This window comes from Vanellus vanellus (assembly GCF_965231255.1).
Source record: "Vanellus vanellus genome assembly, chromosome: 5".
Taxonomy (NCBI): Eukaryota; Metazoa; Chordata; class Aves; order Charadriiformes; family Charadriidae; genus Vanellus; species Vanellus vanellus.
The window spans coordinates 18,057,167-18,073,788 of record NC_138910.1 but is presented as its reverse complement, the minus strand read 5'-3'; the positions used below and the strand labels follow the sequence as shown (position 1 = coordinate 18,073,788).

Here is a 16,622-nt window from a genome sequence, read left to right as displayed (position 1 = left end):
ACGCTGCTCGCAGGCCCTTCCAGGAAACCTCGGCAGGGAGCTGGAAAAACAGGAGTCTGTAGCCTGGCCAGTGCCGCGTTCGCTCTGTCGGGGGACACACAGCTTGGGGACCATCCCCATTGCCATCTCGGTGGCTGGGGTCCCCCCGTGCCCCCCAAATCTGTCTGCCCTGTTTGGAAAGGTTTAAAGGGTGCAGCTGGCTGTGGTGTTGGGGGTGGTAGGAGCTAGGAGGGGGCTGGGATCTGGGATGAAGGGTTGCCGGTGGTGATGCTGCTGTACCCCGGCTGCCCTGAGCCTTTCATGGCTGTGGAGTGGAGCCGGCTGCTCGCACCGGCCCCAAATTGTGGGGTCGGGGTGCTCGGTGCCTCTCCGGGGAGGAGATGCTGTGTGTTTGGGGTTGGGCAGAGGCGCTGCCTGTGCGGGAACTTTGGGGCAGTGTCCGGCTGCGAGTAAAGGTCTGGGGCAGATCCACCCGGGCTGAGAGAGGGAAGGGGAAGGAGAGAAAGGGTGGGAGCCTGTCTGTAGCCAGGGAAGAAAATGTCAAGGATGGGCGGCTGGCTGGATCTGTGCATCATCTGGGCAGAGAACGAGCAGGGCGGGGGAAGGTGGGTCTGTGGTTCATCTGTCCTTCACCCGTGGGCTGAGTACATCTATCCAGCTGGAGACATGCTGAGCTATGAGGCCAGATCCTGACTGCCTCTGCCCGTCCTCCTACGGCCCGTGGTGCATCTCCCCCACCCTCTCTGTTCGCCTCCACGGTGCCCTGTGGCCCTTTGGGGCTGGCTGAGCCCTGCGGAGCAGTGGGGCGGCAGTGAAACGATGGCCGACTGTGTGGGCAACCCCGTCCCTCACCAGCCATGGAGGGGAATTGCCAGGAATGATGCCTGGAGCCAGGGCGGGGGGGATTTTGGTGGATCCCAGCGGAGCAGGCGGTGCTTGCCGGGCAGGGCAGGACGGCATGCAGAGATGGGGGGCCGCGGGGGCACGGGGCTGGGGGGGGTCTGGCTCCGGTGTCTCTGCATGGTGGCGCCCGTGGGATCGCGGAGGGTGCCGAGGAGACGGCGATGCTGGTCGTTAAGCATTCCGGCGGCACGGAAGAGATCGAAACCACCGGCTAATGGGACCCATTAGCTCCGTGCAGAGCGCCAGGAATTGATCTGGGGTCTCGTGTTCGTTTCTCCCCTTGCAGAGGTTGGGCACACACAAGGGCCCCTGGACGGGAGCCTCTACGCTAAAGTGAAGAAGAAAGACTCCCTCCACGGCAGCACCGGCGCAGTCAACGCCGCCCGCCTCCCGCTCTCGGCAGCGCCCAACCACGTCGAGCACACACTCTCGGTGAGCAGCGACTCGGGCAACTCCACCGCCTCCACCAAGACCGACCGGACCGATGAGCCGGGGGTGCCTGGGGCACCCGGTGGCCAGGCGGTGCTGAGCCCCGAGGAGAAGCGGGAGCTGGATCGTCTCCTCGTCGGCTTTGGCTTAGAGAGCGCGCCGCCCATGCACAACCACGCTCCCGGCCCCGTGCCGGCGCGCCTGCCTGCCATGCCGGGCCGCCACGTGGTGCCGGCTCAGGTGCACGTCAACGGGAATGCCGCGGCGCTGGTGGCCGAGCGGGAGACGGATATCTTGGATGACGAACTGCCCAACCAAGACGGGCACAGCGTGGGCAGCCTGGGCACGCTTTCCTCCTTGGATGGCACCACCACCGCCAGCGAGGCCGGCTACCAGGAGGCGCCCCGGGTGGGCAGCCTCTCCTCCCTGCCCAATGGCCCCTCGAGCTGCAACGGGGCCGAGAAGCTGCTGAAGGAGGGGCTGTATGATGGCGAGCCACTCTCCAATGGCGGCTACCCCTACAACAACCAGAACACCCTGATGGGCCACCACCTCCGCGACCCGCTGCCTCCCTTGCGGCCCTCGGCATCTGCTCAGGACCACCTGGCTGGCTACCCCCAGCGCCCGCCGGGCTCCCATGCCCCGGGCTGGCTGCAGCCCCAGCCACTGCCTGGCTCCCAGCCCTACCTGTATGGCTACGACCCCCCTGGCGCCTATCGCTCCCGGTCCTTCCCGGCAGTGGACACGGCCAAGTACGACACGACCCCAGTGCTGCCCCAGGCCCCGGCTCGCAGCACCAGCAGCCGGGAGGCCGTGCAGAGGGGCTTGAATTCCTGGCAGCAGCAAGGAGGGAGCCGGCCACCCTCCCGGCTGCAGGAGGGTGGCGTGGAGAGCCACAGCCCCAGCGTCTCCAGCTGCAGCCCCCAGCCCAGCCCGCTGCAGCCGGTGCCCCCACACAGCCACAGCATGCCTGAATTTCCCCGGGCGCCCTCCCGCCGGGAGATCGAGCAGTCCATCGAAGCGCTGGACGTCCTCATGCTGGACCTGGCGCCCGCCGTCCACAAATCGCAGAGCGTGCCCACCGCCTCCCGCCAGGACAAGCCGGCGGGACCCCTGCTCTCCTCCCTCTCGGCCCAGCCCATCTCCGGTCTCTACGCCCGACCGGCTCCGCAAGTAGCCCAGCCAAGGTCTTTCGGCACCTCTGTGAGCCCCGTGGTCTCCGAGGCTGGTGGGAAAGTCTATTCTCCTGGGGAGCCAGACTATGGGGTGCATGAGTACCGGGAAACCTATTCACCCTACAGCTACCAGCCGGCACCGGTGCCGGAGCCGAGGAGCTACAGCCATGCCCCGGCCGGAGCACCGATGGGCATCCTCCCGCTCAGCACCTCCTACAGCCCCGTGGGGTCTCAGCAGCTCCTTGTGTCCTCCCCACCTTCCCCCACCGTCCCACCACAAACCCAGATGCCACCCAAGGGACCGGAGAGCTACGAAGACCTGTCGAGGTCGGCAGAAGAGCCCTTGAATCTGGAGGGCCTGGTGGCCCACAGGGTGGCAGGTAGGATGCTTTGATTCCTTGGGGGGACGGGGGGGGACTGCATGTCCCAAGAAGCCGGAGCCCGCGGGGGTGGCATGCATGGTGGAGCTGGGGATGGGAGATGTGGCAACTCCTTGTCCGTGCTGGATCTGGGCTTGGGACCGAGCCACTCGCCGTGGGGCATGCCGGGCAGAGGGGCAGCCTGTGCCCCTCTCCTTTGCCAAGACCCCCCCTTGCAGCTCGCCGTCTGCAGCAGCATCTCACAGAGGAGGGGAGAAGGGGTGGCCAAGGGGATCAGGCCCCCCCATCCCACTTTGGGGTATGGGGCTTGTCTGTCCCCTGTGGCAGGGCCACTCGCTGGGTCCTGGGGGGATTTCTCCCTTTCGGGGAGAATATGACTGAGTTTGGGAAGATGTTTTCAGCTCTGGCTGAGGGTGTCCTGCCTGGACCCCGCCTTGGACATGATGCTCTCCCTGCCTGGAGCGTGCTCTGGTGTAAGGTCCCAGCAGAGCACTTGCCTTGTGTTTAACGTAGCTGAGCTCCTCCTTGATTTCAGCCCCTGCTTTCCCCGCAGTGTGCTGGGCTTGGTGCTTGGACCTCCTCCCTGGGCAGCCAGGGTGCTGCTGGAGTTGGGGGACCAGGGTGCGGGCTGGAAGCAGCCTTTCTGCCCAGGTGGCCCAGCCGTCTTGGCCCTGGGTTGGTTTGAAGCTTGACCTGGCCTTGACCGATGGTCAGGGGCTTGGGAAGGCATTTCCCAGCTCTGCCAGAGGGGTTTGGTGTGATGCTTGGCTGGCTGCAGCGCCGAGCATCGGTGCGGTGGCTGGATGAAGGCGTTTGCTCCGTCCCGCAGAGGGGAAACCGCGTCCTCCGACTCCTTGCCGTCCCACGGCTCTGGCTTGGGGGCTTTGGGGACGCAGAGGGTCCCAGCCCCCCGGGAAGGAGGTGCCGTGGCCCTGCGGCAGGGTGGGTGCCCTCCCTCCCCGCTGCTTCGGCTGCAGTTGTTGAATTGCGGAGCGACACTTGGGAAGGGTTTGGGGCTGCGGCCAGGCTGGGGGCCAGCTCGTGATGCTGGGGCTTGGCAGCTCCGTCCCTTCCAGCTCTGCGCTCAGTCCAGAAACTCGCCCGGCATTAGAAGGGGGGTGGGGGGAGAAAAGGCTTGGCTGGAAAAATCCAACAGCACCAACCTCCCAGGCGTGGGGGCTGAGTCACTGGGGCACCAGGGCGGGGGGGGGGCAGGAGGGGTGCCAGCGGTGGGGAGGGGGACAGGGCTGGGTGGCAGAGGTGTTGTGGGGGCAGTTTGCATCCATCCGAAGCCGACCTCAGTGATGCAGGCTGGATCCACAGAGGGACCCAGGGCACACAACGGATGCCCAAACTGCGTTGTATGTCTGGACTGATAAGGAGCAGATATCCCCTCAACTATGGAGGGCAAAAAAATGGGGTGGAAAAGAGGAGAGCCCTGAGGAGAGGAGGAACAGAATTTCTGGGTGGGAAATGGATATTTGATGGTGTCTACCAAAAAATCCATCCTCCCTAACCCTGGGGTCAGGTCCTCAAGGCTGGGCTGGGGTGACTCTCATTCCCCCACAACTGCTGGGCTTCCTGGGGAGGAGAGGTGTCCCAGGGACAGTCCCCAGCCCGTGGCCACCTGTCCCCACTGAAGCCTGGCTGTCTGTGCCGAGGCGGGGACAGTGCGGGCGGGTGGCCTGACCTCCGTCGGGAACAAGGTGTCCCGAAGCCAGTGCTGGGAGGGGATGGCCGATGGGGATGATGGGGCACGGATGGTTTGTTTACATTCCCTGCTGCTATAAATTGCCTCCATGTCCTGGCGCGGCAACGAAGAGCATCTCACACCTCCTCTGTGCCTGGCAGGGGATCGCTCCCATTCCCGCTTCCCACCGGTGATGGTGGGGAAGAGGTGGGGTGGGGCAGCACTGGTGTTCCCAGCTCCTCCCTGCAGAGAGGAGCCCGTCCTACCATCCTTTAAGTCCCCCCTCATCTCCCAGCGAGGCATCTGAGATCATCCCTTCTTGTCCCAGCCCTGGCCATCCCATGATGGAGGGGACCTGCACGGTGGCACCTCTGAGGGAATGGTGATGGGGCATTTGTGGCATTGCACAAGGCCATGTGTGGTTGGCAGCCACCATTGATTTCCCATGTGGGTTTAAGTGGTGCCTAGAGCCAGGTAATTTGGGTGATGGGAAAGCAGCTCCAAGCAGGGTCTGAGCTCCCTCGGACACCAGGTGACCCTGGGCTCATCTGTTGGAGCCCAACTAATATTTTCTCTTGTTTTCTCTCTCTGTCTCCCTATTGTATCTTGTGACATTTGTCCTGTCTGTCCCTTCCTCTCCCCATGGGGAACCATGTCTGTGCCCTGTGACCTCCCACCCTCCTTGCACCCCCTGTCCTGGTACGCTGGCAGAGTACAACGCCAAGCTCAGGGAACTCAACAAGAGCACCAAAGTCCCCCGCCCTCCTCTGAACCATCAACGGTCCTTCTCCTCCGGTTTGTTCATTCCACCTCCCTCCTTCCTTGTCCTTCAACCTTCCCCATCCATACTTCTCCTTCCCTCCCCTCCATTCTTCCTTCTCATCCTTCCTTCATTTTCCCTTCTTCTCTCTCCTCCCTCCTGCCCTCTCATCCCTCCTTCCTCCCCTATCCTTGCATGCTGAGTGCTCTGTGTGTTGCATGGATGTGGGATGGAGGGAGGCTCGGGAGACCCTCCCCATGCAGGCTCGATCCCCTTTCTCAGCAGGGTGATGCCCAGGGCCCCACCTCAACCTCCTCCGGCGATTGGGGAGCCCCTGGCCCTGGGCACAGTCTGCCCTGCCCACGCTTGGTTTTGCGTCTCATCCAAGCCTGGCATTGCTCTCTGGTGGGGTTTCATTGCTGGGCCAGATCTGGACCCTTGCTCCAGCCCCTCGGAGCTTTGCCCTGGCCGTGGCTCACCCTTCAGGGAGGCAAGGGCTGGAGTGCAGCTCCACAGACCCTTAATTCAGCCAGTCCCTGGCCTGGCAGGGTCTCACCTGCCTCAGTCCAGGGGTTTCCTCCGTGGGTCCATCTGCAGCCGGGGGGGTAGGCGAGGGAGGGCCCCTCGCTGTGCTTTTTTTGGGGTGAAACATAGACATACACATCAATGAAGTACCCTGGGAGGAGGGGAGCAGTAGATGTATCTGTGCTGAGTGGGATGGGGCGAGCTGGGCTCTGGCAGAGAGCGGTACAGGGCAACGTGCACTGCTGTTTGTGCAGGGAGGGAGCGAGTCTGCGTCTCTCTTTTCCCTGGGCATCGTGTGTCCCTGTGTGGCTTTAACTGCTGGGTGACACGTCCCGAGGGCCGTGGGATGCTGCTTTGCCCCTCTCCTCTCCACTGTGGGGGCATCACCCGGCTCTTGCCTGGCAGTAGCTCCAGTATCTCATGCTCCAAAAGAGGCTGCCTCCTGGTTTGGCCCAGAAACCCGTCTCCCCAGCCGCAAAACCACCTGGATTTAAATCCCCCTTGTTTCCTCCTCCCCCGGCTGTTGTGCTCCTGCCTTTCCTCAGCCCTAGAGCTGTGTTTAATCCAAGGGCAGGACTTTGCTGGGAGAGGGTTGCTGCCAGGTTAGGGAGTTAAATGGGCAGCAGAAGGGGTGGCAGTGCCAGAGGTGATGGGGGGCTAAGGGTGGGGAGTGGGGTGGGGGCTGCTGTTCCCCCTCTCAACTGTGGTGGGGAACCCCACCTCCTGCAGCTGGGCAGGGCGTCCTGGGGGAGCTGGTGGCAGGGCCATGGCTAAGGGAGGCTGTACCTCTGCCAAGGGGGCACAGTGAGCAGGCGAAAGGAGAGTTTGTTTTCCAAGAGTAGTTTCCAGCCCATAAATCACCTGGGGGGTCGAGGGAGCCGTGCTCAGAGCCTGGGTTTCCTCCAGGCTTTGCTCCGGGCGGCCCGTGAAGTTTCCCACTCTCAGCTCCCGAACAATGAGTCCCTTTTTTCCCTTCTCCTCCCTCCCCTCCCCGCAGCCCCGGCTGCTTTCCACGTCTGAGGAGTGGAGCAGCCAAAGCCCGGTGAGCTCCTGGGTGTCCTGATGGGCCAGATCCAGCACCCTGCATCTGGGTGACGCACAGCCCCAGGATGGAGCAGGGGGTCCCACGCTGCAGATGTGTGATATGCACTGACAGCCGGGCTCTGGCGAGCTGCTGTTTGTGCTTCCCAAATGGAAAAATGCAAAGCGAGGCAGGCGTATGTGACTGGAGGAGCCCGGTCCCTGCCTCTTCGCAGCACTCAGTCGCTGCAGCTCACTTTGGGGAGGGCCAAAGAATGCTCCTGGTGATGCTCTTGCAGTGTGCAGGACACCCCACAGTGCACAAAGTGGAGGGGCAAAAATAAACTATAAGGTTTTTTTAATTTTATTTTTCCTCCCCCATTTTGTTTTTCCCTATTCTTGCAACTCGGGGCTTTGTTTGCTTAAAGCGAGGAACAGGGAAAAAGATGTAGGGTAACCCTATAAGATGCTGTCCATGGCCACCGCACCTGCAGAGACCCTCTCGGTCCCCCTGTCCCCACCATAGGCCTTTTTTAATGGCTGTCCCCTGCGCCGGTGAGCACCTGCAGAAGGGATCGGGGAGTTGTGTTTCAAAGCTGCTCTTAGTGGAATTTTCCAGGCCGCCTCCGCGGCTGGAGCCAGCCCCGTTGGCTCACGTCCCCCGCCTCGCAGCCCGGCCGCCTCTCCCCCCGAGCTGCGATTTTATTGTTGTTGCCATTCACTGGACTGATTATTTAGAAATGCACCCAGGCCACCTCCCTCCCTCCCGCACTCCCAGCCCTTTCCCTGCTCCTAGCCCTTTCTCCGGGGTTGGGAAAGCTCCGGTGTGGGTGCCGGAGCGGTGAAGAGAGGAGGTCAGCGGGCGTGAGGCGTGGGTCCCGCATGGAGCCCCGGGGAGTGAGGGGAAGCAGCTGATGGCTGGTTTTCCTCCGCCAGCCCGTGGGAAAGGAGTTGGTGTTTGAAAAGTGCATTTCCTGGAACATGATGCTGGCTTCGTTTTTTTTTGTTTTTTTTTTTTTTTTCTTTTCCTTTTTCTCTTTTTTTTCCCCCTCCATGTGCTGGGCCAAAGGAGCATGAGCACTCCCCAGCTTTGCGGAAAAGGTGGAGGAGATGGTGCTGTCACCTCTGCTAATAGGGCTGAGACTGAGGGTCACTCCGCTGCCATATGAGTCCCGCGGGGCTCTGAGCTGCGCCTGTGATGCTCTGTGCAGTTCCCCTGCACGGAACCCAGCACCATCGTCCCTGAGCCCTAATTAACCTCTTTGTCAGGCGAGATGGAGCAGAGGATGTGTTTGAGCCCTGCTGGGTGCTGGGAGAAGTTGCACCCCTCATCCCAGCCCCACAAGCGCCCCTGCCCTGCGCTGGCTTTGTCCCTGCTCCTGGGCTTTCTCCCAGCCCACTGGGATCACCAGTGGGATCTACCCAGATTCTGACACCCATTCTCCCATGGTGACTTGCTCACTCCCTTCTTCCCAGGGTGTCGGAGCCCCTTGGTGCTCCCCAGGCTGAGGGCACTTGTGACTCATAGTGGTGGAGTGTAGGAGGGGATCTGGGGAGAGACAGTGTGGAAATGCCAATCTCCCCTGTTAGGAAAGTGTCATGCTGGGGGAAGGAGATCAACAGTGGTTTGTTGGGGTTCCCTGCACCACCCCTCTGGCTGGGGTCCTTCCTCCCACCCCGGTGCTCCCGTTACCTTGGGGACTCACAAAAACAGGCTTTTTCCTCTGCTGTGGTTGGAGCCGCATCCAGCTGTGGGAGGTAGGTTGCCTGTGGCAGCCCCTGGTGCTGGGGGATTTGGCCCTTTCCCACTGTGATGCTGTTGAGAGGTCCCGGTCCTCCCCAGTTCTGTGAGGCAGGGGCTGGCTGGGCTGCTCGCAGGATGCTTATGCACCCACTGCCAGGGGATGCTGTCCCTGAGTGGAAGACTCGAGGTGCTTTGGAGGGCTAATGCAGTGATCCAGCCACTAGCCACAACCCTGCCTTGCTTTTTTGTTTGGCCCAGGGCCAGTGCTGTAGGGTACATCTGCACCAGCTCAATGCTGACTGTGCTGGTCCAGGGTTAGGTGCAGGTGAGTGCTGAAGCTGCCATCTCTGCCAGGCAGAGCCCCCTCTGCAGCACACGGCCCCGGTGAGACCTCTCAGATCAGCCCCAGAGCATCTCCTGCTGGTTCCCATCTCAGCCAGCACCTCCTCACCCATCTCCCACCCTGTGCTTGCCCCGCAGGGGTGCAGTCCCGGGAGAAGCCCCCAGAGGAGATTGCCGTCCCTGCCCGCAAGCGGACCCCCAGCGACAGCCACTATGAGAAGAGCTCGCCGGAGCCCAGCTCGCCCCGCAGCCCCACAGTCCTCTCGCCTGAGGTGGTCAGCACCATCGCGGCCAACCCTGGAGGGAGGCCCAAAGAGGTGTGCTGGGGCTCTGCGGAGTGCCGGGGGGGCTGTTGGGGTGCAACCACGTCCAGGGAGGGAGAAGGCTTGGAGTGGGGTATGGGACTTTTAGCATCCATGGCACCCTGGAGGGTTGAGGGTTAATGATGCTTTTTGTGGTGGTGGTGGTGTCCTGGAGGTTTGCACCCGTTGCAGGGACTAACCCTGTCTCCTGCTCTCCCCTAGCCTCACCTCCACAGCTACAAGGAAGCCTTCGAAGAGATGGAGGGTGCCTCCCCTACCAGCCCACCCTCCAGCGGTGGTGAGATTTCTCCCCCCACCCCAGCCTTCCCCGTCTCGCCACAAACCCCTTACTCCAACTCCCGTAAGTGCTGCGGCTCCGGGAGGCGGAGGGGCTCGGTGGGTGGCTCTCGGCAAGCCAGAAATTTGCCAAGGGTCAGACAGCTCCGGGCTCCAGACACCCACCACCATGTTAATCACGCTTCCTCTCCATCCTCCTCTCTTCTCTGCATCCCACCACTCCACGCTGCCATCAGCATTCCACTCTCAGCACCCTTCTGTTGGCTTTTGCCCACCGTCCACTTGCTGGGGTGTTTCTCTGATGGGATTCCGAGGTGGGATAAGGAGAGGGACAGGGCCCAAAAGACAGCATCCTTTCAGCCCATCCTGGTCCTGCACCTCCCCATCTTTCCTACTGGCATGGCAAGAAGCGTAGCGAGGCTGCAGTAGAAGGCTAGCAGGGGGGATGCAGGAGGGACTGAAGACCGGGAGGGGGTTTAGGGCAGATCCTCGCTTGCTCTGCCATTTCTCACTCTTTCCAGGGCAGGAGGTGGAAAAGGCTGGGGGGTGCGAACCCTTTGCATGCAGCCTGTCTCTGCTGCTCTGGCACAGCATGCCTCCCTTCTGACTAACCCCGACTGTGCAGTCGTGGTGGTTTTGTGTGGACCGGGTTTGTGTGACCAGCTTGAGTGATGAACCCTGATAAGCAGCCTCACGTCAGCACAGAACGACTTGGGCTGGACCGGTGCAACGGAGCAGCTGGTCGACTGGGAAACCCATCAAAAAGACGGCAGCCCTCCACTTTACCCCCCCAAAATCACTTTCATAGGCTGGATGCTGAGGGATGCTCTAGGGCTGGGGATGCTCAGGCTGGGTGCAGCCCCCTCTGATGCCACGTCCTGGTCACAATGGGGCCGCCTGACCCCCCATAGCTCAGCCCATGGGGCTGGAGGATGTTTCGTCCTGCACTATTGCGGTTCCTCCCCTGCAACCCACTGGTGTTTGAGCCCTGTCTCATGGGATGCAGTGACTGGAGTGTGGGAGTGTCCCTAGGGCATTTGGAAGCTTGGAAATGGCCCTGTTGTTCTGGGGACCCGGGGAGCTCCGCCCTGGGGCAGCAGCTCCTTGGCAGTGGGACAGTGGCTCATTTTGGGGGATGAGTCACTTGCAGAGGTGACAGGAACAGCCTGGCTGGGGACGTGGCTCGTAGGCAGTGTTTCTTAGCCAGCGCCAGCTGGGGAGGCCTGGGAAGTCTGAAGCTGCAGCTTGAAGGCTTTGGCAAAGTGCCCCCTGGGGGGATACAGGAGCGATTCCCCTCCATGGGGAGACAGCAGTCCCGGGGGAATTCCCGGCCCCGGGAGGACCCCGCTGTTCGTCAGCCAACTGAGGTGCGAGCTGACATCGTGGCTTGCAGCCGACCAGATTTGGGGAAATCAGACACCCGTCAGGGAAGGCGCTGCCGTCTCGGTTTCCCAGGGACTCGGCTGCTCGGCTGCGTCAGTCCCAGGCTGCTGGGGGGGATGTGGTCTTGGGGCGAGGGTCTGGCTTTCCTCTGGAGCTCCCACCACCCGCTGCCTCCCGGCCTCGCCGCCGTCCCTGCGCCCATGCCGCCAGCTGGAGACATAAAAATGCTGATAGAGGGATGTGCCCTCTGGTCTCTCTTGCTGGAGCTGATACCTAAAGGTCTCCCCCGGGGAGATGCAGCATCAGGGAGACAGGTCAAACCTGGAGGGCAGGAGGGAAGAGGAGGCGCAGTCGCCTCGGGGGGATGTACTCTGCTTCATGAAACCCTGCTGCCGGTGTATCCATACCATAGCCATACATACATCCTCCTGGTATGTACGTATGGGCCCAGAGGTACAGACCTCATGTGTGCATTGCTGCCCCTTGGGGAACATGCTCTGTGTGAACATCCTCACCCATCTGTTGAGCTGGTCTGGAGGGTTGGAGGAGGTTGGCAATGCTGCTGCCCCTTTCATGGGGGGGATGAGCTGCTCTGGGACAGCCTGGTCCCAGCTCGGCCAGATGTGGGGATCGGCAGAGGGAGGTTAAGATTTGGGAGCGCTAGGCTGGGGGGGCAACTGCTTGCACAGGGGCAATCAAAGAGGCTTCATGCCTACGGTGGGACCATTCCCTTGTGGGGACGCTGCTGGGAGATGGGGTCTGGGCCCCCAGAGTGGGAATTGCCCCCTTTCTCCACCCTGCCCCGCAGCGGGGCAGACTGCTTGTTCCTGGGCACCTCCTGCCCTGTGCGCATCCCCAAATGTAGAGTGGGATCAGTGCCCTTCCCTTGAGGGTCCTGCTTCACACAAGGGTATCTCCTCTTCCTGGCAGCGCCCAATTGCAGCAGGTGGGTGGGATGTGTCATGGAGGCTCTGAACCCCTGGGCAGTGACAGCTCCAGCCTTTCTGAAGCTTCACCTCCCACCCCTCCACTAACGCTGTTGTGTCCCCCGTGCTGACAGTGCGTTCTCCTCCCGGCCTGGCCAAGACCCCGCTCTCAGCACTGGGGCTGAAACCCCACAACCCGGCCGAGATCCTGCTGCACCCGGTGGGAGGTGAGTGTGGGTACAGGGGCTGCAAGTGGTTTTTTTTGGGGGGTGGCATCCATGAGGATATCCCTGGAAGGGTCCCCTGGCTGGAGAAGGCACTCCTTTTTGGGGCCAGTTGGCCCTGGGGTACTTGTCACCTCCTGTGGGGACTCTGGTACTGTGTGAGGGTGGGGGATGTTGGCGCTGCCCTGGGTGGGTCAGCCCTGCAGGGTCTTTAGTGGTGGAGGCTGGAAAATCCCGGGGTCCTGCCTCCTGCCCAGCCCCACGTTCTTCCCTCCCTCACCCCCTTCATCCCTTCTCCTCCCCAGCTGGAGAGCATTTGCTCTCCGAGAGCTGAGCCTGTCAGTCGGAACAGTATCCAGAGCTCTCTCCATCCTGGAGAGTGGTGCCCGGGTGCAAAGGCCCTGCTGTCCTGGGCACATGTCGCAGAGCTGCCTGCCAATCCACACCTCGCTGCTCCCCAGCACCCGGGGCCCCTTCCTGGGCCATCTCAGGGCTGAGTGTCACCTCCCCAAAACCCACCTGAGCCTGGGGGGAACGACTTGGTGGAGCCTGCCCAGCAAGACCCTTCTTGCTCTGCCCCCAAGGGCGAGCTGATGCATTTTTGGTGCTTGCTGGGCTTCTTGGAGCAGCCTTTTGTGGTGGCTCCCTGCTGGGCTGTTCCCTCTTCCCCACCCAAAACCAGCCTCCTGGGTTTTGGACATCATCTCTGGGATGCCCCGGTGGACTCTGGTGGTGTCCGAGGTCGGGGTCCTGGTTTGGGGTGCAGTGTCGGGGAGGTGTGGGGCTCTCCTTTGTGCTCTGTGTGCCCCTGTCTAAGCAAGGCAAAGTTGCTTAACTCAGATTTCTCTTTCTTTCTGTCTTGCACTTCTCTTCTTCCTCCTCTTCCCTCTCCCATCGCTCCCCTGCCCCTCCATCTATCAGAGTTAGAAGGGGAGGCGGGCGGTGACTCTGAAGAAGGTAAGAAAGGCTTTTCTTTCTCTGTGTCTCTCCTCCCTGCTCATCCCCGCTGTCGGGACTGTCTCTCAGAGCCGGGTCCGGCTGTCTGCACCAGCAGCCTTCCCTCGCACTGGCCCCCAGGGATGTAGGAGCCTGAGTCTTGCCCGTCCTGATCCCTTCTGAGGAGGGGAACATCAAGGCTTATGTCATGGTTGGATTCCCTGATGTCCAAATTGGAGCTGGAGGTCTGTCACATTGGGTGGTGATAGTCCATAGGAGCTGAGAGCTCTTTGTCGGTGCGTGGCATCCTTGCTGGTGGCACACCAGGGATGCTGGCACATCACGGGCAGCTTTGGATGAGCCTGGTGGGGGGCTGGGAGCAGCAACCCTGGTTTTGGGCTCCTGCCCTCCCCTTCTGGCTTTTCCGCTGCTGTTCAGAGCAAAAATAAACCAAAGTGCAGCACAAAAGGTCACCAGGCGCAGAGGCCACCAATGTGCTGCCGGCTCAACCGTCCAGGCAGCGGCACAGCGCCGGCAGCCGGTGTGTGTCTTCTGCCGGCCGGGAGGCCAAATTCCCCCCTCCTCTCCCATCCTGGGGCTGCGCCTCTCCTGGAATGCCGAGGACTGGGCTGAGCTGGGACGGCAGCTGGGAGGTGGCTCTGCCGACGGTGTGGGCACTGTAGGCTCTGGGGTGGCATGTCTTCCTGGGGGATGGAGGCTTTGGGAGTGGCTGCGATTCCCTGGAGTGCTGCCTGCTATCTAATGGTTGTTGGGTGGTTTTGCTTTCTTCTTTAATGAAACTTCGGGCCCTCAGGGCCGGGATGGGGAACTGTGTGTTCAAGATGGGTTTTGGGGAGAGGATGTCTTTTCTCAGTGAGTTTGCAATGCTCACCGTGGCCCTGGGAGCCATCAGCATTTCTCCCTGGGAGTTCTTCAAAATGCACGTAGCCCAAATCTGAACATTGTGTAATATTGGAGGAAGTGTTTGCTTGAAGAAGCTGCTTTCAGAGCTGATTTTTCAGTGATAGCTTCTTGGGTACATTAAAGGAAGAAAAGCTGGGATAAAACTAGGCTTTTCCCTCCTAAGTCTCCCCTAGCTTTACCACTTCTGTTAAGCTTTAAGTTTCCAAAGACTCAAACATTCCCCCTCCTTCCCATCAAATCCCAAGGAGCTCAAGCTGCACTGCTTCTCTGTTCCCATGGTAGTCCAGCTTGCGTGCATGATGGTTGGCCTGGATGAAGGACATCCAGTGACCCCGTGCTGGCTGGACTGAGTGGCCACCACCAGCCTGCTTTTGTCCTTCTTCATCCTCTTGGATTATGTGATCATAGAATCATAGAATAGTTTGGGTTGGAAGGGACCCTTAAAGGTCATCTAGTCCAACCTCCCCTGCAATGAGCAGGGACATCTTCAACTAGATCAGGTTGCTCAGAGCCCTGTCCCACCTGACTTTGAATGTTTCCAGGGATGGGGCATCTACCACCTCTCTGGGCAACCTGCGCCAGTGTTTCACCACCCTCATCGTAAACAAATTTTTCCTTATATCTAGTCAAAATCATCCCTCTTTTAGTTTAAAGCCATTACGCCTTGTCCTATTGCAACAGACCCTGCTAAAAAGTTTGCCCCCATCTTTCCAGTAGGCCCCCTTTAAACACTGTAAGGCCACAATAAGGTCTCCCTGGAGCCTTCTCTTCTCCAGACTGAACAACCCCAACTGTCTCAGCCTGTCCTCATAGGACAGGTGTTTCAGCCCCTAATCGTTTTTGTGGCCCTCCTCTGGACCCGCTCCGACAGGTCCATGTCTTTTGAGTGCTGAGGGCTCCAGAGCTGGACGCAGTACTCCAGGTGGGGTCTCACCAGACCAGAGTGATGGGTTTAGGGTGGGTTGAATCTGCAGTCCTGAGCAGGGACCATTTTTTTGGCTTAACGAAGCTTTGGCTTAGCACCCTCTGCAGCCAGCTGCACATCCCATGAGGATCCCTGTCCCACCGGGCTCTGCTCAGCTGCTCCTGGGGCTGGGGGATGCTCTGGTAGTGCAGGACCTCAGGGCCTGGCTGCCACCTCCGAGGAGGCTTTAAAACAGCCCAGCGCAGTCGCAGCAGTGGGTGTTTCTGGCCAGAGTGCAGCCCTGCCTGGATTCAGGGTTCCCGAATGACTGCCCACCCCCTGGTGACTCAAGGCCTCTCTATTCTCCCACCGTCTTCTTGTCTCCAGAGCCTCTTCCAATAAAACACTAGGAGGCAAGAAACTTCCCAGTTTTTGTTTGTTTTTTTTTTTTTTTTTTCCCCTGTATTGAACCAAACAACTCAAACTCGTGCCCGCAGTCACACACCTGGCTGTGGCACATGTAGGCTGTCCCCTGTCCCCAAGCCATGGTCTCCTGCCTCGCTTCAGCCCCCACCTTTGCAGGAGGGTCTGGCATTTTCGCAGCCGTTTGGTCTTAACCTCTTGCAGGCTGACTCATATGTACTGTCTGGCTAATTTTAGTCTGGGGTGGGGAGCTGGGGGGAGAAAAGTGAGTAGCTGTGAAATTAATTTAATTACCTAAGCGGCGATGAGTTCCTTGCAGCTGCCCTGGGCGTCCCCCTCAGCAGTGCCTCATCCCTGTGCCCCAGACGTGTCTCCTGCCTTGGATGCTGGTACCCTGCCCGTGTTGAGGTCCTCAGCCTGGTTTTGGCTCAGATCTTTCCTGGGGTTGTTGAGCAGGGCTGGGCAGGGAGGTCAGCCCGAGGGATGGATGCCTCCTCCCCTGTCTGCAGGCGGACAAGGCATGGAGGTGCTGGAGGAGAAGGAGGGGGACCCGTGACAGTCTTTTTCCTTGCAACCCCCTGGTCCGGCACCGAAGACGGACCTGTGCATTGGCATTGCTGGCTGAGCAGGCCGGCTTGCCAGCAGGATTAGCCAGAGCCAAGCTGTTATGACTAATAATAATAATAATAATGTTTGTCATGCTAATTACTACTGCGAAGCCGCCTCAGGCATGGTCAGCCTGGAGCCGGGGACCTGCAAGGATGCCTGGCCCATAGAGTTTGACGCCAGCCGGGTCTCACTTCGGGTGTTGTGCCCCAGCATGGAGGCAGTCGGTGGCAAGTGCCAGCCGAGGTGTGACACGGCTGCGGGGGCACAGGGGGATGGGGCTGAAGCTGCAGCCCGTTCATCCAGCATGGCTTCGGGGGATGCTGGGGGCTGCGGGGGCTATCGTAGGGATGGGGACCAGCCTGGATGGAGCAGGAGGCAGAGGAGAAAGGGAGGAGGGAGGGCTGGGTCTGGTGGTTGCCATGGCTGGTGACAGCCAACTCAGCCCCCTGCTCCTGGCATGGGGCAGCTCGGCAGCTCCAAAGGAAAATTGCTTTTCTTGGTCGTGCTCGTGGGCTCTGGTTTCAAGCCGGGCTGGGAGTGAGAGTGTTGGATACGGCAGTGGAAATAGCTGGAGCTGCTCTCTGGTCTGCTGCTGGAGATGGCTGGCAGAGGTGGGCCGCACGGGGCAGGGACCGCTGGGCATCGTCATCAGTCCCGTGTGAGTCAGTGCAGGCTGGGCAGTGTCACCGGCTCTATTTTTAGGGGCTTGGGGATGAGCAGGGAGCA

General features: G+C 60.7%; 1 protein-coding gene across 9 annotated transcripts in view; it reads left to right on the top strand.

The window, feature by feature from the left end:
- TNS1 (tensin 1) overlaps positions 1-16,622 on the top strand; it is a 55,730-nt gene that overhangs the window by 26,638 nt on the left and 12,470 nt on the right. For 3 of the 9 annotated variants that reach the window (XM_082483229.1, XM_082483228.1, XM_082483230.1), the window contains exons 15-20: positions 1,190-2,887; positions 5,289-5,372; positions 9,107-9,285; positions 9,493-9,631; positions 12,011-12,103; positions 13,022-13,057. In XM_082483229.1, coding sequence (XP_082339355.1) covers positions 1,190-2,887; positions 5,289-5,372; positions 9,107-9,285; positions 9,493-9,631; positions 12,011-12,103; positions 13,022-13,057 — 2,229 coding nt within the window. The remainder of the gene's footprint in view (positions 1-1,189; positions 2,888-5,288; positions 5,373-9,106; positions 9,286-9,492; positions 9,632-12,010; positions 12,104-13,021; positions 13,058-16,622) is intronic. The other 6 variants (XM_082483232.1, XM_082483235.1, XM_082483233.1 and 3 more) reach the window with 6 other exon arrangements.